A 23,505-nucleotide genomic window follows, 5' to 3' on the forward strand; every position below is an offset into this window, starting at 1 on the left:
TTGGCAAATTTCTTTACTCATTGTTCTGTGATGGCATAAATATTCTGGTCAAGAATAACAAATGCACACAAAATCAGAGAACAGGAGGTGATTTATATATGTGAAGTCACCGAAGACAATGAGAGATAACAGGTTTTTGTCCTTTTAGGATGTAAAACTGAGTGCAGGAGCTCTGGCTGTTTTGTTCACTGTTATATTCCAGGTACCTATGACAGGCCTTGATACACAGTAGGTGCTCAATAAATACGTATTAAATGACTATGTTGAAAAGTGTTATACTGGGCAGAACAAACAATATCTAAAAGCATTTATTCCTAGTAACAATAAAAATAAGCAATAAATAATATTTTGTTAATCAAACAAAACCTATCTAGTGAAACTCTTTTTGGAACTGATGCTATTATGCAGAATGTCTCTTTTAGGAAAATTTTATGTTCCATGAAGCAACATATTTACTCTGCTTTCTCAATCATTTGCAGGACTGTCTGTGCTATGGACATTTAAAAAAAAAAGTGAAAAATGCTTGTTAGCTTCTATATATGTAGCAAAGGCTCTCTCATGCTCTAGAAACTATTTATGATTGCTATTCAAATATTGTCATATCCTGGAGCATTGTTTTATAGAATTTCCTAGTAATATATCATTCCTGGACTTCATGAGAATCAATCAACTTGTCAATAATGATAATATTAGAATAATAATTTCAACTACATAGGTGGATTATTTTGAATTTTCAAATCAACTTCTAATATATTCTCTCATTTTTTATTATATGAAATGTTCATTGAAATGTCTGTTTTAAATGAATTTCAATGAAATGCACAAAAATATAGTGATTCTTGTATCTCAGTTAAATGACTTCTTTTTGCAAGAGAAATTTTATTCCTCAAATCTGTATATATAGCATGTCTCTCCATATAGAAGCTGGACTTGGTTTGTCTAGCGTGTGAATATTCTTTCAGTTTGAAAAATGTAGATCCTTGGAAAAGAAACAAAAAGTTAATTGTATATATTTTCACTTCCTCTTCCTTTTATTCATGCTGTGCTGTTACTCATTTTATTTTGTGCTTATATCCTGATGAGTAAATGTGCCCCAACTCACCACTGATTTCTTCCTTATTTTTTCTGTATACTTTTCACATTATCTCCATGTGGCCAACTATTGGTCACTGAACTTACACGGAAAGGGTGCCCTAGGAGACTCTGTGACTGCCTTGCTCTGGAGGTTATTGTTTCTTTTGACAGTTTCTTTTCTATGTCCTTCTGTCTGAAAACTCTCTCTAGACTAATCAATGTGTTCAGACAACGGAGAATGTTGGGACGTTAAAACCCATAGAATAGTCCTTAACTAATGAGGGACAGGGGTTGGTAGATAAACACCCCAGTCGGCCTCCTCATTTTTCAGAGGGAAAGTTCTAGGATGTGTTCTTTCTAGTTTCCCAGAGGGTTCCCAACAGCAGGGAGTCAGGTTTCCTACAGTGACCACAACTCATTCCTGTTCCATTACTGAATGTTTTCCCTTTCTTTATCTCTTCTCTACTCCTTCAATATGCTTCCTGGGATCTTCACCCTAAGGATCTACTTATATCAGGACCAGATTTGGGGAGGATTCAAGCTAAGACAAATACCATCCTAGCTGTGGATTTTTTATTGTAGTTCTTTCTTGTGAGTTTTGGTGGTGGTGGTTGTTTTTCTTTTCTTTTTTTGGTTTGGTTTTTATGTTCTTCTTTCCTTTTGATTTTTCTCTGTGACTCAATAGTCAATTTCCTTTCAATCAAGGAATTATGTGTCTTAGGGTATTTCTAACTCAATCTAAATGGCAGCTTTTACTGTAGTTAACTACTTCACATCCATTTATTCAGAGTCAGGGATAGAAATCTAAGTTCCTTTTTAAAAATTGCCCAGATCCATGGAGGGCTAAATCTCTAAAAATATAAGATGATTATCATTGCATTGTTTTCATTTTTTTAAGAAATGTTTATTTTCAGCAAGCTATTATGTTAGGTAATAGCCAAACAAAGCACCAAAAAAAGTCACTGACCTTGGCTAAAATAGTATTTTCTTCCTACAGAATGTATTCTTAATTAACCCCAAGCTAAACCTTTGTATTGCCCATCCAGAGGACCTCATGAGGAACTGACTCACTAAAATTAATGGGTATGAATCCCTGCCTACAAACTCAGGTTTGAAAGAAATATATCTTTATTATTCTATAATTTAACTTCATTTTTATTTCAACTATCTATTTTGCCATAATTTCAGAAATTGGTAACATGGATTTCCCATTTCCACCAGATTTTGTTTAAATTCTAGGGGTTGCTTTTATTTCACCATGGTGTGGGACATGAGACTTGGATCTCTGAAGGGCATGGATCACCTAACATCTCCTTCATTCCAATTGTCTTGTCACATTCAGTTCTGACCTATGTCTCCGCTTCTTCCATTCCATCATCTGGGGCTGGGGCTGTTACCCTGAGGCATGGAGCCTGCCCCATGGACTCACTATGTCTGTCTAGCCAGTCACACTTAGCGACCTCAACCAAGAAGGGACACAGAGATCCTCTTTACTCTTGAATATCCAAATGTTTGGGATTTGGTGTGGGAGCCAAGAAGCCAGTCCTCTTTCTGTCGCAGATCCACTGAAGTAACTGTTGCTCAACCCAAAAAAACTTTTCTTTTTGTTTGCCGGGAGGGGAGGAGCTGAAGAGAACTTGGGAAGAGTTCTCTTCCTCAGAGAGATTTCCTAAAATATACTTTCCATGTTATAGTTATTAAAGGGTTTAGGATTTTGGAAAATAAAAACCACAGACTGTTTGGTCTCTCCTCTCTTTCTTTTCCCTTCCTTTCTTTTTCCTTTCTTTCTCTTTGTTTGCCTGTCATTATACTTCATCGCATCCTTCCCAGGACCAATAATTTATAGATCTATCTATCTACTGTATTTGCACCACAGAGCATATCAAACATGCTAGAATGTTGACATACTGATCTTAAGAAAGAGTCAAGTCTCTGAGACAATTGCTATGATGACCCATGCCTTCCATCATTGAGTGCTGGCAAGATTCTCATTCTGAAAGTCAGATGGGCACTTATTTATGAGCACTGTGTACATAGAGAATTTATGGCTGGTATTGTGTGTCATGTTAAAAACGGACTTCGTTGGAATAATTTTTATGTAATTTGAGCCATTTGGTGATAACTATAAACATGTTTAAAATCAGATGTGATGTTTATTTTATTTTTTAATTGGGGTAGAGTTGCTTCACAATGTTGTGTTAGTTTCTGCTGTACAATGAGGTGAATCAGCTATATGTAAACATATGTTGCCTCCCTTCCCTCCTCCCCCTAGTTTCATCCATCATCCATTCGATGCTTCTTCACTTAACTTTAACTGCCTTTGTTTACTTTATGTAGTTCACCTTTTTCTACTTTTTACATTGGTTTGATGAACATTCCAATAAAAACTAACATACTGTCCATTCTGTTTTTCTCTTGTCCCTTTTTAACTTCTGTGTTTCATTTCTTTATTAACTTAAAAATGAACTTCAAATAGTAATCCGTCTCTCACATGTTGCTGTGAAGAATGACTGGATGTCTAGATCCTGCAACATGGTTTTGACCAATGCTCTTATCTCACGGTTATAAGGAAGCTGATGATCTCAGTGGCTTTGTACATTTGTTCTTATGTAATGATGGAGTAGTTCAAGCAAAGCATGCAATAGACATTTAAAGAACACTCAGCCATGTACATGATTTAATGTGATGAGATCAATTTTTCTTAGTTTCCTAATTACCTATGAAAGTACAAAATAAGAAACAGTGCACGGAATCAATGAGGTTGAAGACTTTAAAAACACTGTTTAAAATAATACCATTCACTTGCAATTCACTTTTGCCTGAGATTTTAAAGGCTCTAAAAAAATGCTGAATCTTGGAAAAACAATAGTTTCAACTTCCAAATTAAAAATGTAAAGCAAAATTAATACATTTTTTATTATGTGTCCTCAAAATATACAAGTATATTTAAAACAACTCATCCTTATACAAGTCAATTTCAGAGGCAAATATTTCTTGACTTAATATCACCATTGTGTGTTTCCATAATCTAAACATATACTATTAATGGTCCTTAGGCCTTGGGATTTTTAATTTACTAAAACATGGTGTAAAACAAATGAGTCTTATTAATATAACTATTGGACTTTCTAGACTTGTGTTTTAACTAAATACCTTTGTAAAATTATACTGTTTACCTCAAACTGGGCTGTAAGAATTTCTACTACTGTTTCATAATGCTGTGTCAATAAATAAGTATACTATCTATTTTTTTAAAAATTTCATTAGTAGTATCTTTTTATCAGTTTAGCAATATTAAATAGCATTTTGAAATACTTTCTTTTCTACCAAACTCTGCAGTGCCTTTTGTCTCATTTTTATTTTATGACTTTCTCAACAGGTTTTTAATCATAGATTTTAGTAGTCAGCACCTCAGAAGGGCAATTAAAATACTTTGAAAACTTGTATATTACTTACAATGATGTTAGAAAGGCCAACAATGCTTAAAAAGGTCACCCAGGCATTCTATCCCCATTACACAGAACCATAATTGTAACATGGAATTGTTTTCTTATTCTACCTTGGCATCTTTTTAAATTTGTTTTTTATTGAGACAGCACTCACCTATAATAGTCTATAAGTTTCATATGTACAATACTATATTTCTACTTCTGTATACCCTACAGCAAGCTCACCACCCAAAATTTTGTTTCCGTCTATCACCATACAGTTGATATCATTTACTTATTTCACCCTTCCCCTACTCCTTTCCCTTTGGTAATCAGCACTCTGTTCTCTATATCTACATTTTTTTTTGTGGGGGGGGGGTGGCTTGTACATTTCTTTTGCTTTTTGTTTATTTTTTATATATACTCCACATATGAGTGAGATCATATGGGATCTGTCTCTTAATTATCTCACTTAGTAAAATGCCCTCAAGGCACACCTATGTCCCCAAAGGCAAGATATATATATACAGTGGAATATATATATATTCATTTGAATATATATATATTCCATCAAGGCAGAATACTGAACCCCATAGGGAGTTTACCTTACATTCTGAGAAAAACTCTCTCCAACTCTGAGCTGAAATTAATATCTAAAAGCAGTTACACAGTACAGTTGAACACTTTGTATTCCAAATATGGATACATTTCAGTTTTAAATTTGGCCTCAAATATTTCTGAATGTATGAACTCAAATATTAACATAATGCATTTCCTCTGTTCTTATTTAGTAATGTGCTACATAGACTGACACTGTGATATAAGCAGAAAAGAAAGTACTGTGTCTGAACAGATTTTTGTGCAGTTTCTACTTTCTTTGATGAAAAGTCTGCAGTAAAGCATTTTTTATTGAATGGATATTTATCTACATTTTTTGTATATGAAAATTTTTGAACAACTTACTTTCACTGGGGAGATCAGTATAACCCAAACGTTGGAGTGGTAGCCATCATAGTTTGGTGACTATTTTTGAAAAGCAGTTTATTTGCTTCTAAGTTTTAAAAGAGTAGTTATGAGAACTCACACTGCCTAAACTTTCTGAACAGAGGTTAGAGCTGAAATATTGGAGATGCTTTAAATTACATGATTTTGTTATTCCTTTCAAGATGAAAAACCAGGCCCACTGCCTGGTAAAAACCTCTGGCAATCTTTTTCCTTACTTGATTGTGTTCAGTTTGCAAAATATGTATCATTTGACCTGAGGATGATCTTGACCATGAGAATACAAGAACTAAACAACTTCAATATTTATACCTGGAAGGACAAAAACAAATGGTGATTGTCAACATTAAAAGAGAAAGGGATTTTTGTTTTAAAACTTTAATTCTCATCTTTCTAATTGTGAAGCAATAATTCAAGAATACATAAAATTTAATTCCCCTCTCCATGTGTAAGATTCTTAGTAAAATTCCACAGGTTTATGCCATATAATTAAAATAAATAACCATTCTATAAGGTTTAAATTTGATCAATACAATAAGACTTTGGCACAAGAGAACAGTATTTCATTTTAATTGTTTGTGTAAATATGAAGCATACTGTTGAAGTCTAGCTCTAGTAGATCTAAATAGGTGCATGTTCTTTTGTTTGTCTTTTAGCGTCTCCGTCAATTAAACTCTTGGTGGATGACCCTATTGTTGTAAATCCTGGAGAGGCCATCACATTAGTATGTGTCACGACAGGAGGAGAGCCTGTACCTTCTCTCACATGGGTCAGGTCCTTTGGGACTCTGCCTGAAAAGACTGTTTTGAATGGAGGAACTTTGACCATACCTGCCATCACCTCAGAAGATGCTGGCACTTACAGCTGTATTGCCAATAATAATGTGGGAAACCCTGCAAAAAAGTCCACCAACATCATTGTGAGAGGTAAGTTTGCTTAGAGAATGTTACAGTGTAAATTTCTAGGTTAGCCAGGCTATGATAAAGCAAATAATGTTTGTAAATAATGTTCTTTATTTATATAAGTAACCTAATATCTCTGAGTCTTAATAACACTGCTTTATATTTGCTTTGAATAGTTTTCATAACACATTCTTAGTGATACTGTGGAATAGTTTTATCTAAAAAAAAAAAGCTTAAAACCCAAATGTGGCATAGAACATTATGCATTGTTATACAGATTGGGTATAATTTTAAGGATTTAACAAACGTATCAATTTAATGTTTAATAAACATTTATTGAATCCTTATTATATGAAGAACCTTAAACTGTGGGATTACATTGAAATCTATACATTTTCTTGTACTCAAGGATTCTACTGTCAGAGAGTGAAAAGTAAATGTATCAATTTAGAGCCATATGATACAGTGTTTGGCAAGGATAGGCAAAAGCTATGGGCATAAAAATAAAAATTACAGTAGTTTCTGGCAGATATTATTAGGGAATATCTAATGATTTGAATTAGGTCTTGTAGGCTGGGTAGAGTTTTAACAGACTGAGATTAGCTAAAGTCATGGAAAAGTTAGAGTTAGGAAAAGGTAAAGTTTTTTTGAGCAATTGATGTAAAAAGTACGTACCACTAAGTCAATAGCAGTGATTTCTATAGCTGGTGCACTGGCGCTGCATGTGGAGGAGATGCTAACTTCCCATTTCAGAGAAGGTAAAGTCACTGTGCAAGGAGCGCATGCTTCTTCTTGTCTTACTTTACCGGCTTGGCTCTGTCTTCGGGATTGAGGATGGATACCTGTGCCTCTAAAGTTAAAATAGATGTCCATATGGGCCTCTTCTAGTAGACAAATGAAAATTTCTCATGATGGAAGATTATGATGGCAACAAAATATAATTGGGTATATTGAGATAAACACTTGTGATTTTGTGAACATAGACTAGTAGTTTTAGTGACCATAGTTATCTGTTACCATCTAAACTATCAGAAATATACTATTTGGTCAAAAATACACTCTATTCAAAATACCGCAAGATGTTACAATGTAAACCAAGACACTGTAGATATTGCATTATCTGCCACAAAATTGTACTCATACAATATGTATTTAGCGATTGTACTTAGTAATTGTCAAATAGACCATTATCTTAGGATCATTATAAAATAAAACTTCATGCCTATTAAGCTACTGCAATGTTGTCTTATGAAACCGAATGTTACTGAAAGAAGTATTGTTCATACTCAGGTTTGCTTTTAAACCATATAAACCATGTATCTGCCATTAGCATGTATAACAAGGAAAATCAGTTGATTAAATTGTTCCTAAAACTTCAGACTCAGAACCAACCCAACTTCTAAGTCAGTTTTCACATCAATCTTTCGTGACTATGGTCATTTCAGTTTCTAAATCTAGTTCAATCATAGAGTCATCTGCAACTGTATTGAATTCCTGCATATGCGGCAAAGTGTCCATCATAGTGGTGTTGCTCAGGGACCCTCCATAAAGAACTCAGTCAATTCACAGCAAATATATACTTCTAGAATGATTTGCTTCTTCCTAGCCCATCTAGCAGTTTTCATCTGTGTTCTTATTAAAGATAGTTTTCAGCTTTGACATGAATGACCTAAAATAAATAAACCCTTATAATGTATTTCTTCAATTTATAAATCCTCTTTTATGCCTTTAATTTACCTGGTGTCCATTTGCATAGTCATATTACCAGTAGAATTTCTCAGCAGTAGCATTCACATAATTCATAAAATTGAGTTTGTATGTAATCTTGCTGAATATAGAAATAGCCTTGGTTAACAAGTCCTAGATTAAATTGTGAGGAGAAAAACTGCTACAGTAATATGAGGCATTTGATTTCTGCCACAAAGGGCAAGAAATTCAGTTAAAGAAAAAATGGTTTTCTTCTTATTATAGCAAATAAATTATTTTCAAGTCTTTTGAATTTGTAGAACTCTGCCATATCTTAGATTAATTGTGTCATGGATACACAAATAGAATTCTGGGTTCATTTTCCCCCATTCCTTTCCATAATTAAATCAAGAGCCACAGACCAGGTTTTCTAAGCAAGCATGAGGATAGTCTATGCATAGAGTTTCCACTATCATTTGAGAATATCCATGGACAAAATAAAATAATAGGGAGTAGACAGGAAAAAATAAATTCTAGAAACATTTCTGAATGTGTCATTTGCTTTTTTAAAAATAGAAAACACTTTAAATAATGTAGTTAACCATCTATGTAGATAGTGAACTCCAAAACTGAAGAGGAATCTCATAGGTTTTAATGTTTTGTTGGACATTCAGAAACAGAGCCGCAAATTCTTTTCTTATCATCTTTTAAGAGATTATAGTGATTAAGCTACATTTCTCCCAAGTCAGAAAACAAGTTCCTTCATACATTTGATAAGAAAATTATGCTGTTGTCCTAGGTACATGTTGGTGGCTGAGCTCAGTTTCCACTTTCCCACCCAAAGTTCTCTGTTGTTGTGAGTCACTGTATTTAGAAATACAGTGTATTTAGAAATACACTGTATTTAGAAATACAGCCCACATTTCTCTTCTGTTATGAATTGAATGAGCCACTGTGTTGAGCAAGCATGGTTCATAACATGATCAAGACTTACTATATTTTAGTGGCCTGCAGTTTTTAAAATTTTTATTCAATGGCTGAATTTTGCCCTGCAAAAAAAAAAAAAAAAAAAAAAGTCAGGCAGATCCCATGGACCTTTGGTTCATTTTTAGAAATAGAGTCCTGCAGTGCATTCAAATAACAGTCATACGTTTAGTTCAGAGTTTTGTATGCGTGCTGCAAAATAGTAATACAAACCCTAAAGGAGATCAGTCCTGGGTGTTCTTCGGAAGGAATGATGCTAAAGCTGAAGCTCCAGTACTCTGGCCACCTCATGCGAAGAGTTGACTCATTGGAAAAGACTCTGATGCTGGGAGGGATTGGGGGCAGGAGGAGAAGGGGACGACAGAGGATGAGATGGCTGGATGGCATCACGGACTCGATGGACGTGAGTTTGAGTGAACTCCGGGAGTTGGTGATGGACAGGGAGGCCTGGCGTGCTGCAATTCATGGAGTCGCAAAGAATGGGACACGACTGAGATACTGAACTAAAATGAACTGAACCTAATGTAATGGAAAGTTTTCTCCCCTGCACAGCTTGGGGCAACTTTGGGCTGGAGATCTTCAGTGGGCAAGGGAACAGGGGGCTAGTCTGGTTGGCTTCTAATTGTTTGTCTATTTACTCTCTGCCCTTCTCTCTACCAACCTGTCCCTGACCTGATAGCCAGATTCTGATATTCCTGGCTTGGGGTAGGATAGGAAGGTTTCTCAATATAATTTTGTTTTTCTTCTGTGGCACATTAATGGACTCTTCCATGATGGCTCAGTGGTAAAGAACCTGCCTGCCAATGCAGGAGATGTAGGTTCAGTCCCTGGGTCAGGAAGATCCCCTGCAGAACGAAATGTTAAACCCATTCTTGCCTAGGAAATCTGGACAGAAGGACCTGATGGGCTACAGTCCATGCAGGCTCAGTCACTTCAGTCATGTCCAACTCTTTGTAATCCTGTAGACTGTAGCCCACCAGGCTCCTCTGTCCATGGGATTCTCCAGGCAAGAATACTGGAATGGGTTGCCATGCCCTCCTCCAGGGTGTCTTCCCACCCCAGTGTTTAAACCCACATCTGCCTGCATCTCCTGCATTGCAGGTGGATTCTTTTACCCAATGAGCCATATGGGAAGTCCTACAGTTCATGGGGTTGCAAAAGAGTTGGACATGACTTTAATGACTAAATGACAACAAATTAGAAGAGATACACAAATGTGTGCCAAGGAGAGATCTCTAGTCATGCATTGTCCCAAGACTATCACTGTGCCATATTCCTTGAGCATTTTGTACCTTATCCCTCCTGCCTGTCTGCTGAAGGCTTCTCTCTCCTCGAGGCAGCCAGCTCAACAAGAGCCCAAGACAAGAAGCCCATATTACCTCTCCTCCCTGTGTGACTCACCGCTGTAGGCAGAAGTGCTTACCAATAAATGCTGCGAGAGCACAGAGATTCCAGGGTAGCAACTTCTAGCCTATGGTCACACAGGTTTTGATTTCCTCAGATATGTCCAGGCATCATTTCAACGAAAATATTTCAGTGCTTTGGCTGGTCCCATGAAATGCCCCTAAATAGGCCTGAGATGAAATAGGCTCCCGGCTGCCTTCGGCCTGAGAAGCGTCATCTCACAGTTTTATTCAAAGATATGTTTCCAGTCAACTTTCATCTTTGATACTTTTCTCTGTGCTTCAGTTCAGTTCAGTTCAGTTGCTCAGTCGTGTCCGACTCCTTGTGACCCCATGAATTGCAGCACGCCAGGCCTCCCTGTCCATCACCAACTCCTGGAGTTCCCTCAAACTCACGTCCATTGAGTCGGTGATGCCATCCAGCCATCTCATCCTCTGTCGTCCCCTTCTGCTCCTGCTCCCAATCCCTCCCAGCATCAGAGTCTTTTCCAATGAGTCAACTCTTCGCATCAGGCGGCCAAAGTACTGGAGTTTCAGCTTTAGCATCATTCCTTCCAAAGAACACCCAGGACTGATCTCCTTTAGAATGGGACTGGTTGGATCTCCTTGCAGTCCAAGGCACTCTCAAGAGTCTTCTCCAACACCACAGTTCAAAAGCATTAATTCTTCGGCACTCAGCTTTCTTCACAGTCTAACTCTCACATCCATACATGACTACTGGAAAAACCATAGCCTTGACTAGACGGACCTTTGTTGGCCAAGTAATGTCTCTGCTTTTGAATATGCTATCTATGTTGGTCATAACTTTCCTTCCAAGGAGTAAGCGTCTTTTAATTTCATGGCTGCAGCCACCATCTGCAGTGATTTTGGAGCCCAAAAATAAAGCCTGACACTGTTTCCACTGTTTTCCCATCTCTGTGCTTAATTAGCTATAAATCCCTAGAATCATAGAATGGAGTTTCTTTCACTTTTGAAAATTCTGCATAAGAAGGAGATTTGCCTTACACTCATTGTGAAATTCTGTGGATTTTTTCCTCTGTCAAGAGTGAATCAGGAAAAGTCTATTCTATTATCTGGTTTCACAAGAGTATAGAAGGATTATAAGAACTTTCAGAATTTCTAGCTGATGTTCTTATGTGATCATCAGTCAGTCCTTTTGGGTCTACCTTAGAACTATACTCTGAATGGGACCATGTCTTGCCAAGTTCACTGTTGCCACCCTTGTGTAAGCTACCAGCATGTTTCCCCTCATTGATTGAAATAGTCCCTTTATTAATCTTCTTTCCAGTTCAGCCTCTGTTTTAGAAGAGGCTGTTTATCCACTATATTATATAAGGTGGACTAGGCTGAGTTATATAAAGTAGACAAGGCTTCGCTGGTGGTTCAGTGGTAAAGAATTTGCCTGCAATGTAGGAGATGCAGGTTCAATCCCTGGGTCAGAAAGATCCCCTGGAGAAGGAAATGGCAACCCACTCCAGTCTTCATGCCTGGGAAATCCCATGGACAAAGGAGCCTGTTGAGATACAGTCCATGGTATCGCAAAAGAGTTGGACATGACTTAGGGACTAAACAATAACAAGAGGCTGAGATAACAAATAGACCCATACATGTAATTATCCAAAACAAAAATCTAGTTTTTATCATGGAAGTCTTTAAGATGTTCCCTAGTTGATTATGTTGGCAGTGGCATTGTATATGGGATTGGTGTGTGAAATGGGTGCATGTAGGAGTAGAGAGTCTGTTTCATGCAGTCATTAGGCACCTAGGGTGATGATGTTTCTGTCATCTTCAATCTATGGCTTCTAAGATTGCTCTGAGTATTGCCTCCATCCCTGTCAGCTGGAAGTGGGAAGGAGCTTGAATGGGCACACATGGAAGACTTCTATCTGTTGCATATGTATTAGTTCCAATCACATTCTGTTGTTCTGTTGGCTACATAGTCTGTTCTGTTGGTACATAGTCACACCATTGGGTACCAGGTGTAAGAGGGCATGGGTTTTGGTCAACTGTAAACCATCTCTGTTACACTCATTTGAGAGCTATCTCATTCTCCTGATCAGGTCTCCCATGGCTTCCCACTTACCTAAAATGGAATTCACATTCCTCGCTTGGTCATTTCATGTCACTCTCTTCTTTACTCACTCTGCTTTAGACACATTATTCTTCTTGTCCTTCTTCACAACTCAGGACTTAAACATTTGGTGTTCTTTCAGCCTGGGATGTTAATTTTCAAATACCATCTTCAGAGAAATATCTCCCCTGACTCCCCTATCTTAGATAATCAACCCTTAATGCACTGAATGATCTATTCTTTCTTCTTATCACATAAATGCCTGGAGTTATTTTATACATTTAAACAACTTACTGTCTGTCTGTTTCATGGCACTGTATATAGGAACAAAGAAATTGTCTATTTCTCAGGTTTATCAATGACATATACCTGGAGTTTAAAAAATTGCTCATCATATAGTAGATTCTCATAAATAAATGTTGAATAAATTCATCATTTTTTATGATTTCTTCTGGACTTCTGTTGCCTGTTGATACTCTTGAGTATATAATAAATAATATCAAACAAAATTATGAAATTCTATAACATGTTAAATCATATTAAACATTTATGTGATGACTACTCATTTGAAAGGCCACATTGTCCTAATTATCCATTGCTGTGTAATAAGCCACTACAAAACAATAGCTTGAAATGATATAATTTATTTATTTACTCACAAATCCGGGGGTTTGCAAACTTAGCTAAAATATCTAGTACTGTATGTGTGTATGCTCAGTCGTGTCTGACTCTGCAACCCCATGGCGTGTAGCCCCCCAGGCTCCTCTGTTCATGGGATTATCCAGGCAAGAATACTGGGTTGCCATGCCCATCTCCAAGGGATCTTCCAACCCAGGGATCAAACATGTATCTCCTGTGGTTTTTGCATTGGTAGGTGAATTCTTTACCACTGAGCCATCCAGGGTCTCATATAATTGCACTCAGAAGATAATAGGGCTGGCATCTTCAAAGCATTTCCGATCAAATGTCTGGTTTCTGGACCAGAAAATTTAAAACAGCTGGGCTCCTTAGGTCAGTCTCTCTGTCTGTCATCTATTGGTCTCTCATTTTTCTCATTCATTTTCAATAGCCTCTTTACATGGTTTCTCTTCTTGGCAGCCTCAAGGTCCCAGACTTGTACAGGCTCCCAGACTAGAGTGTTTCTATCCTTTTAAGTCAAGTAATATCATTACTGCTATTGTCTATTCATCAAGTCAATGCCAAAGATTGGCCTGGTTCCAAGAGGAGATCAAATATTTTCACCTTTTGGAGGGATATGAGTCAGAGAGTCTGCAGATGTGTTTTAGAGCCACCACAACAAGCCATATTCTTCATTCATACTCCAATGCTGCCTCAATGCACGTTTATGCCTCTGTCTTTCCCCTTTCCTCCTTAATTTCATCAACTCCTATGTTGAACCATGGCTTCTGCAAAATTGATGTCCTGAACAGATGTCCTCTTTGAATTGTAGAATTTCTCCAGTTTATCTTTGTTGGCTATGATCTCAGATTCCTAATATGGAGGAAATATTTTGTCAATATTGAAATAGATTTAACTTTTATGGAAGAAGTCAATATGTATTCAGCAAAGCATGAATTTACACTTTCCTAACTGAACAAAAATATACTGTAACCTCCAGGAATATCATAACCCTCTGCTCTGAAAAGCATAGATTTACCTAATTCTAGTATATCCACATGAAAGGACTAAGATCTTTAAAAACTTGAGTTTTTATATTAAACATATTTGTTCAGAACTCATTTAGTGGTAATATATCAAATATTAGCACTGCTAATATTTCCAAATGATCTTTAGGATTATTACCGAAAAAAATCTTATAATTATAAAATTCTATTAAAAAAAATGTTAGTTTTTTGAGTATGCTGGTTCTGTTTAAGAAATAGTAATTTTATCGTTTTGAGCATTCATCATGTACTAGGCTACCAGGTACACCATATACAAGAAGTTTTTGATAATTCTGAAATGTTCATGAAGTAAAAAATATTATTATCCCTATTTTAAAGAATAATAAAACTGGAGTAAGCAGTGAAATAACTTTGCCCAAGTACAAGCCTTATTTAATCAGTGAAGCTGAGTTTCAAAGCCCACATAGTATGGCTCAAGGGCCACTGTCTTAACCAATGTACCATAACGCCTTTCAAAATTCAGCCAAGTTTTTTAAAATGTGTAACTCCTCCCCCTGTCCGCAAATTGAACTGACTAATGTCCTTCTATTTTCCTCTACCCTTGCCTTACCAAAAACTTACTAAGAATTCTTTCTGGGTTGTAAATTGAATACATTTTTATACACATTAGAAAAAGATCCCCAACACTGTATAGTCCTTCCCATTACACTATTTCCCTGCCCTATATACAATAATTTTTGATTGGAGGAAATCCCATGTTTTTGTTAATCAGTATTTTTTTCCAGTGATGGTGGACATACTTCAAGTTCTAACCAACATACTGTTTGTAGTTTAGGATTTTTCTAAATAATATTACATTTGAAGGACTGAGCAGGACTCTGCTACTTTTATTGGCAGTCTTACAGATTATTGTACAAAATTGTTAAATAATTTCTATTAATGATAAGAGATCAATTGAATTATGAAAGACAAGGATACAAAATAGCTGCACAAATAAGAAATCTAGTATAAACAAGGAACAAAACAAGAACTATAAAGTGTGTTCATTGTTTTTGCTGAAAGGTATATATCTATAAGCTATTGATCAGAAATTCAGGGTTGATTGTTAATTTTCCAGAAAGATTTGATCTTATTATCTCCCAGTGTGTTTCTAAATGTAAATTACTTGTGAATTACCAATTACAGGGTGAGCCCAGTTCTTCCCAAGCATTTAGATTAATCAAATTAAATTTCCAGTCATCAATAGATTTCTTCTATAATCTTTCAATAATAAAAACTGTAATGATAATAGCTGAAATTGTAAAAAAAAAAAAAAAAAAAACCTAATCCTTTAACATTCTCCAACAGCTAAACTGTTTGCTGTGTGCAGGTGTCCCAATTACTCATGTAGATTAAATGCTCTATTTCTATTTTCCCAATTTAATATTCTGTAGTAATTACATCTCCCCAAAACACCATAGAGAATTTTAGTGTATTATGTTGTGTAGCTCTGAAATTGTTTCATTATTATCTTTTTAAAAATTAATCAGGGCTATACAAAATGTAAAAATTACCAATTTGGTAGTTCTCATCTGAATATAGATAACTCACTTTTCTCTTACAAATGAAATAAATCTAACTTCCTTTGTTTGTTGAAATAACACAGGAGGAATTATAAAATACAATTTCATGTAAAAAGTTTATCTGGATATTGTATAATCTTATAATTAATTTATATAATTATATACAGACAGCTTAGTCATACATCTTATTTTATTAAAACTTAGATTGTCCCACTTAGTAGTTGGAATCTGTCACATATACTTTAGTCAAAAGGAGATGCATCACTTGGTAGTAGTGCTTTAAAAGTCAATTACTTGTTAACAGCCAGAAAAAAAGAAGCTTATTCAAGTACATTACTTTTAAATTTCTTCTGTTTCTTTGAAGGCATTTATATATCTTTTTGTTTGTTTCATTTTTGGATATTCTACAGTTGTAACATAGAACCAAAACAATGACATTAATTTGAAAAATCCTGATTCAGATTTTTTATCCTGTTGTTATGGGAGGTACTTATTTCCCAGGCCTACTGTCTCACCACTCTTAGTCTATATGGATTAAACAGTCTGCAGACAGTAAAGTATAGCAGGAAAAAAGACCTATGATATGGACATGGCTTCCTTTAAATTAGCTCCCAGACTATGAATAAAGAGGCTTCTGCTTACTTTTCCTCTACAGCAAGAAATTACAGTTCCTAATTTTCAAGTACTTTTTGCACTAAAAGTCTATGATTCTACACTATCAAAACATACCATGACCTGTGCCCATTTGTGACTTCAGTTCAGTTGCTCAGTCTTGTCCGACCCTTTGTGACCCCATGTACTGCAGCACACAAGGCTTCTTTGTCCATCACCAACTCTCAGAGCTTGCTCAAACTCATATTAATCGAGTTGTTGATGCCATCCAACCATCTCATCCTCTGTCATCCCTTCTCCTCCTGCTTTCAATCTTTCCCAGCATCAGGGTCTTTTCCAATGAGTCAGCTCTTTGCATCAGGTGGCCAAAGTATTGGAGTTTTAGAATCAGCATCAGTCCTTCAAATGAATATTCAGGACTGATTTCCTTTAGGATGGACTGGTTGGATCTCCCTGAAGTCCAAGGGACTCTCAAGAGTCTTGTCCAATGCCAGATTTCAAGGCATCAATTATTTGGCACTCAGCTTTCTTCATAGTCCAACTCTCACATCCATACATGACCGCTGGAAAAACCATAGCTTTGACTGGACCAACCTTTCTTGATCCAGTTGGCAAAAAAAATCTCTGCTTTTTAATATGCTATCTAGGTTGGTCTTAGCTTTTCTTCCAAAGAGCAAGCGTCTTTTAATTTCATGGCTGCAATCACCATCTGCAGTGATTGTCGAGCCCAAAAAAGTCTGTCACTGTTTCCATTGTTTCCCCATATTTGGCCATGAGGTGATGGGACCAGATGCCATGATCTTAGTTTTATGAATGTTGAGTTTTAAGCCAACTTTTTAATTCTGCTTTTTCACTTTCATCAAGCGGCTTTTTAGGTCTTTTTCACTTTCTGCCATAAGGGTGATGTCATCTGCATATTTGAGGTTATTGATGTTTCTCCCAGCAGTCTTGATTCCAGCTTGTGCTTCATCCAGCCTGGCATTTCATATGATATACTCTGCATATAACTTAAATAAGCAGCGTGGCAGTATATAGCCTTGATGTACTTCTTTCCCAATTTGGAACTAGTCTGTTGTTCCATGTCCACTTCTAACTGTTGCTTCTTACCTGCATACAGATTTCTCAGGAGGCAGGTAAGGTGGTGTGGTATTCCCATATCTTGAAGAATTTTCCACGGCCTGTTGTGATCCACACAGTCAAAGGCTTTGGTGTAATCAATAAAGCAGAAGTAGATGTTTTTCTGAAACTCTCTTGCTTTTTTGAAGATCCAACCAGTGTTGGCAATTTGATCTCTTGTTCTTCTGGCTCTTCTAAATACAGCTTGAACATCTGGAAGTTCACGGTTCATATAGTATTGAAGCCTGGCTTGGAGAATTTTGAGCATTCCTGTGCTAGCAAGTGAGATGAGTGCAATTTGTGGTAGTTTGAGCACTCTTTGGCATTGCCTTTCTTTGGGATTGGAATGAAATCTGACTTAATCACACTTTATTTTTGTTTATGAATTTGCTCATACAAATATGTGATTACAAATACATAGTTGTACAGATACGATTATTAAAAAGCATTGAACTTTCAAACTAAATTATTTTTTAAAAATTTTGTTTTAGTTTCTTACCTTAGAATGTTAAACCAGGAAGATTAATGCAAATGGTACTTTCAGTAGATGTTTAAAAGATTTCTATTCCACACTAGATCTGTATCAGTTGCTGTAAGGGACAGAAAAGGAATGAGTACAGTCCCTGAACCCCTCGAGTTCTTAAACTTACAGGAAGACAATCAGCAGGGCAACTCACTCCATAGACTGTGAGGAAGATCACAACTTAACGGTAGAATAGGCAATGTGCAGTTGTAAGCTCAGGTGAAGAAACAGTTAATTCTGATTAGGAAGACAGAGGAAAATTCCCAGGAAGGTGGCATTTGAGAAGGTCTTTGAAAAGTGAGAATCCTTTCATATGTAGAAATGAAGTTCTTCTTTCCTTTTCTGCTCAGAATATTGATGTTAAGTAACTTTTTGAACTTTCTCCATTTCCTTATTTATGAAATATCAGAAACTATTAATAGCTTTTTAAAAGAAAAATAACTGTGCTTAACTTTCATATTTGATAGTAAATATTTTCAGAAATTAGGTAATAAGACACTTACTCCTTGGAAGGAAAGTTATGACCAACCTAGATAGCATACTCAAAAGCAGAGACATTACTTTGCCAACAAAGTTCATCTAGTCAAGGCTATGGTTTTTCCTGTGGTCATGTATGGATGTGAGAGTTGGACTGTGAAGAAGGCTGAGCACCGAAGAATTGATGCTTTTTTTTTAATTTTTATTTTATTTTTAAACTTTACAATATTGTATTAGTTTTGCCAAATATCGAAATGAATCCGCCACAGATATACCTGTGTTCCCCATCCTGAACCCTCCTCCCTCCTCCCTCCCCATACCCTCCCTCTGGGTCATCCCACTGCACCAGCCCCAAGCATCCAGCATCCAGCATCGAACCTGGACTGGCAACTCGTTTCATACATGATATTATACATGTTTCAATGCCATTCTCCCAAATCTCCCCATCCTCTCCCTCTCCCACAGAGTCCATAAGACTGATCTATACATCAGTGTCTCTTTTGCTGTCTCGTACACAGGGTTATTGTTACCATCTTTCTAAATTCCATATATATGCGTTAGTATACTGTATTGGTGTTTTTCTTTTGAACTGTGGTGTTGGAAAAGACTCTTGAGAGTCCCTTGGACTGCAAGGAGATCCAACCAGTCCATTCTGAAGGAGATCAGCCCTGGGATTTCTTTGGAAGGAATGATGCTAAAGCTGAAACTCCAGTACTTTGGCCACCTCATGCGAAGAGTTGACTCATTGGAAAAGACTCTGATGCTGGGAGGGATTGAGGGCAGGAGGAGAAGGGGACGACAGAGGATGAGGTGGCTGGATGGCATCACTGACTCAATGGACGTGAGTCTGAGTGAACTCCGGGAGTTGGTGATGGACAGGGAGGCCTGGTGTGCTGCGATTCATGGGGTCGCAAAGAGTCGGACACGACTGAGCGACTGATCTGATCTGATGCATTTTATTTTGCAATTTTGAAATAATGCCTAAAAGTTAATATTTTGCAGTCTTGAGTTGCATAAGATTTTATATAAAAATCTTATTGAATTAGTCAATTTTATGTTTACTGTGTTTTCTGTTTCTCCTTGGTTTCCATTCAATATTTTTCTAACACTAGTGCCTTTTCTAAATGCTTCAGGACATCTCTAAATAGAGATAATCAACCTAATTCGTGTATTATAACTCATCTGGACTCGATAAGATGATTTCTTAATTTTAGCTTTCAAAGAATCTTTTATATTCTTTCTTTTTTTAAATCTTATTGTCTCAGCAAATATAGTTATCTGAAAATTCTGTGTGTGTGGAAATCAACGCAATTGCTCCAATCCTTCTTAGCGAAAATGTATCTGTTAAAATCAATCAAATATGAGTGATAAGTAAGAGAAAATTTATCTGTGTAAAGTTCATAAATTCATTCCAAAACTAGTTAATTAACTTCCAAAATCCAAAAAGTAGGAAAATACTTTTAAAAGCTAATGAAAAAAATCAGCTACTTATTTTCTAATTAGAGAACTTTTTCAGTCATGGAAACATTAGGATTGGTCTTCCCATGATTCTTTCTATCATTTCTGCCCCACATGCAGTCATTTAGTTAATATGCACAGGGATTACACAATTCACATTCATGTTTAAGCCATCATTGAGTGGATGATGTGAGCCCATTGCAAAAAATCAGATAGAAGAAAGTAGCATTTTATTTATCTGCATAGATCAGTGGTTCTCAGTTGGGGGCAGTATTTCTTTAGAGGACATTTGTCAATGTACTGAGTCATTTGGGGCTTCTCAGGTAGCCCTAGCCTACCAGCTCAGGTAGGAGATAACAGACATCGGTTAGATTGTTAGGGGAAGATCTCCTAGAGGAGGAAATGACAACCCACTCCAGTATTCTTGCCTGGAGAATCCTATAAACATTGGAGCCTGGTGAGCTACAGTCCATAGGGTCGCAAAAAGTCAGACATGACTGAAGTGACTTAGCGTGAGACATTTTTTATTGTTATGATGAGGAGCGTGATATGCCACTGACGTCTAAAGGGTAGAGGCCAGGGATGCTGTTAAATACCATTCAATACACTGGGCAACCTTCATATTAAAAAATACCTGGTCCAAAGTGTAAACAGTGATGCTATTGAGAAAATCTGGCCTAGGTAAAGGTTTCCCTTATAGACAGCTAGAAAGAGTCACAAAGCTATACACTGATGTGGGCACACACACATAGTTAATTTCCAAAAACACTGCACATTTTGACACAACATTGATGTCAGATTTTAATCATTCTTGACACATTTCTTAGAATTTCAGCTGTCAGTTGTTCTTAACCTGACTTGGTTTTTTCTCTGCATCTTGGAAAAATGTATCAAGTAGCCCAGCTTTTGTTGTTGTTGTTCAGTCACTCAGTTGTGTCCAACTCTGTACAACCCCATGGACTGCATCATGCCAGGCCTCCCTGTCCCTCACCTTTGAGCAGTGTCTCTTCTCTGTGATCTGTATTTATAAGCTCCTGTCTCCTGGGTTATAATGATCTTTCTCTGTGAGTCTCAATTGTTTACCTACTCAGTATCTTAGACTCATTCCTCTGAAGCTCTATACTCCATTTTCCAACATGTCTCACTTCATTTGTTAAAATTTTTCCACATGCTTCCTAATTTTGAAATGTAATATTTACTCTAGTAGTAAATATTAATGTACTAAGATGTGCTGCCTCTCCCAGGTCATCCATTGAGCCCACAGAGTCAATGAACACAGCCAAATAAACACAATTTTTTTCATGTATGGTGCTCTTAAGTCCTATACAATCTCCATGTTTCCCGTAGCACTAGAAGATAACCTGTCAGATTATCCAAGACATGAAAGTAAGGTGATGGAAAATAAAAAATAGATATTTCTGTAGCTTTTATCAATCATTCTAACCTTTCTCCTAATTTATCCTGTTTGTGTGTGTATATGTGTGTGGAAAATAGAGAGTGTATATGTGGTCAGAAGGGCTTATCTTCATACACTATGGGTTAAATACTGACTTTCTTTACTGAAACTTATTTCGAAGGACTGTTTCTACCATGGCACATTTCATTTCATTTCACATTGACTATTAATTTATTCTGACGGAAGTAGGAAAACCTGAAAAGCGAGGCATGTAATTGATTGCAGTTGGTCTGTTAATTTAGAAGTTATTTGGTGTGAGTGCTCAGAGAAATGATGTTCACTTCATAACAAAATTTAATCTTTTTTTCCACTCACAGTAATGGTAATCTAGACTTGGTGTCCCTGTGCTTTTGTTATTAGTTTTAATATATTATTGTCACACAGTATCCTCTTGCCTGGCAATAATATAATCTGGGTATATTAAAACACTATCTTAAAAATGTAATATAAAATATGACTATTTTAAGAAGTGTAACAGAAATCATCAGCATATAAGTATATACCTTATTGGACTTTTACAAAGCGGACACATCTGTGTCTGTAGCACCCTGATTAAGAAGCAGAGATTTAATGTTAATAGCTCTCAGGATGGAGAAAGCAATGGCACCCCACTCCAGTACTCCTGCCTGGAAAATCCCATGGATGGAAGAGCCTGGTAGGCTGCAGTCCATGGGGTCGCTAAGAGTCGGACATGACTGAGCAATTTCACTTTCACATTTCACTTTCATGCATTGGAGAAGGAAATGGCAACCCACTCCAGTGTTCTTGCCTGGAGAATCCCAGGGACAGGGGAGCCTGGTGGGCTGCCGTCTATGGGGTTGCGCAGAGTCGGACACGACCGAAGTGACTTAGCAGCAGCAGCAGCTCTCAGGAGCCTTCTCCCTTGCCACTCTTTCACAGCCTCACTAAAATGTGACTTCTGACTTTGAACGTCCTATACTAGTTTTGCTGTTTTAATGGAATTATATACAATACAACTTATTTCTAGATTTCTGTCCCAATATTATGTTTGTGATATTCATATACTGTTATGTATAGCAAGATCTTTAAAATTTTTAGTATAATATACCATTGTATGCATAGAACAAAATTATTATTTGGCTATGAATTTTTGAGTTGTTTCCAGTTTGAGACCATTGTGTGAAAAAATTCTGCTCTCAGTAGTTTTGGACCAGTCTTTTGGTGAACATATTTCTATTAGATACATGCATGCGAAGTCTTTTCCATCATGTCTGACTATTTGTGACCCTGTGGTCTGTAGCCCACCAGTTTCCTCTGTCCATGAATCCTCCAGGCAAGAATATACTGGAGTGGGTTGCCATGCCCTCTTCCAGGGAATCTTCCCAACCCAGAGATCAAACCCGCCTCTCCTGCAGCTCCTGCATTACACACAGACTTCTTTACTGATGAGCCACTAGGGAAGCCCCTTCTATCACATATGTACCTAATAACCATAGGATAAGAAGATGTTGATATCTAATACCAAACAATTTCCAATTTACACTTCTGCAAGCATTCCATTTGTTCCATGTTATTGTCAGCACTTAATGTCATATGTATTTTTCATTTTAAACACTCTAATTGGTGTCATGGAATCATAGTGTGATTTTAAATTGCATTTATCTTATGATTTGTGAATTGAGTAAATTTTCAAAAGATTTTGACCACTCGATTATCAGTTTTTGGCAATCACCTGTTCAAGTCTTGGCCCACTTCCCACATTTTGTGTTTTACTCTTCTACATTTGTAGAGTCCTTTATGTATTTGATATGTCATTTATTTAATATATTTATTAAAAATTTTTATTCTACTTTGTGGCTTACCTTCTCACAGTCTGCATGCCATTCTATAATGAATAGGAAAATCCTCCATTTTGATGCAGCCTAAATTATCCCCCCAAAAAAGGAATTTAAGAAATCTTTTTTATTCTTTTTAAGAAAAATTGTCTTAAACCTAAATAATAAAAATATTCTCTTATGTGTCCTGCTAAATGTTTCATTGTGTTACCTAAATATTTGATGTGTAATTCATTTGAAATTGACTTTTCTATGTGGTTTGAGGTAGGACTAAAGATAATGTTTTGGTTTTTAATTTGCATATCTAGTTAAATCATTACCACCGATAAA

General features: G+C 36.5%; 1 protein-coding gene across 1 annotated transcript in view; it reads left to right on the plus strand.

The window, feature by feature from the left end:
- MDGA2 (MAM domain containing glycosylphosphatidylinositol anchor 2) overlaps nt 1-23,505 on the plus strand; it is a 915,505-nt gene that overhangs the window by 582,268 nt on the left and 309,732 nt on the right. Inside the window, exon 6 of the mRNA XM_070378526.1 lies at nt 6,161-6,430. Coding sequence (XP_070234627.1) covers nt 6,161-6,430 — 270 coding nt within the window. The remainder of the gene's footprint in view (nt 1-6,160; nt 6,431-23,505) is intronic.

The sequence above is a fragment of the Bos mutus genome, chromosome 10 (assembly GCF_027580195.1).
Source record: "Bos mutus isolate GX-2022 chromosome 10, NWIPB_WYAK_1.1, whole genome shotgun sequence".
Classification (NCBI taxonomy): Eukaryota; Metazoa; Chordata; class Mammalia; order Artiodactyla; family Bovidae; genus Bos; species Bos mutus.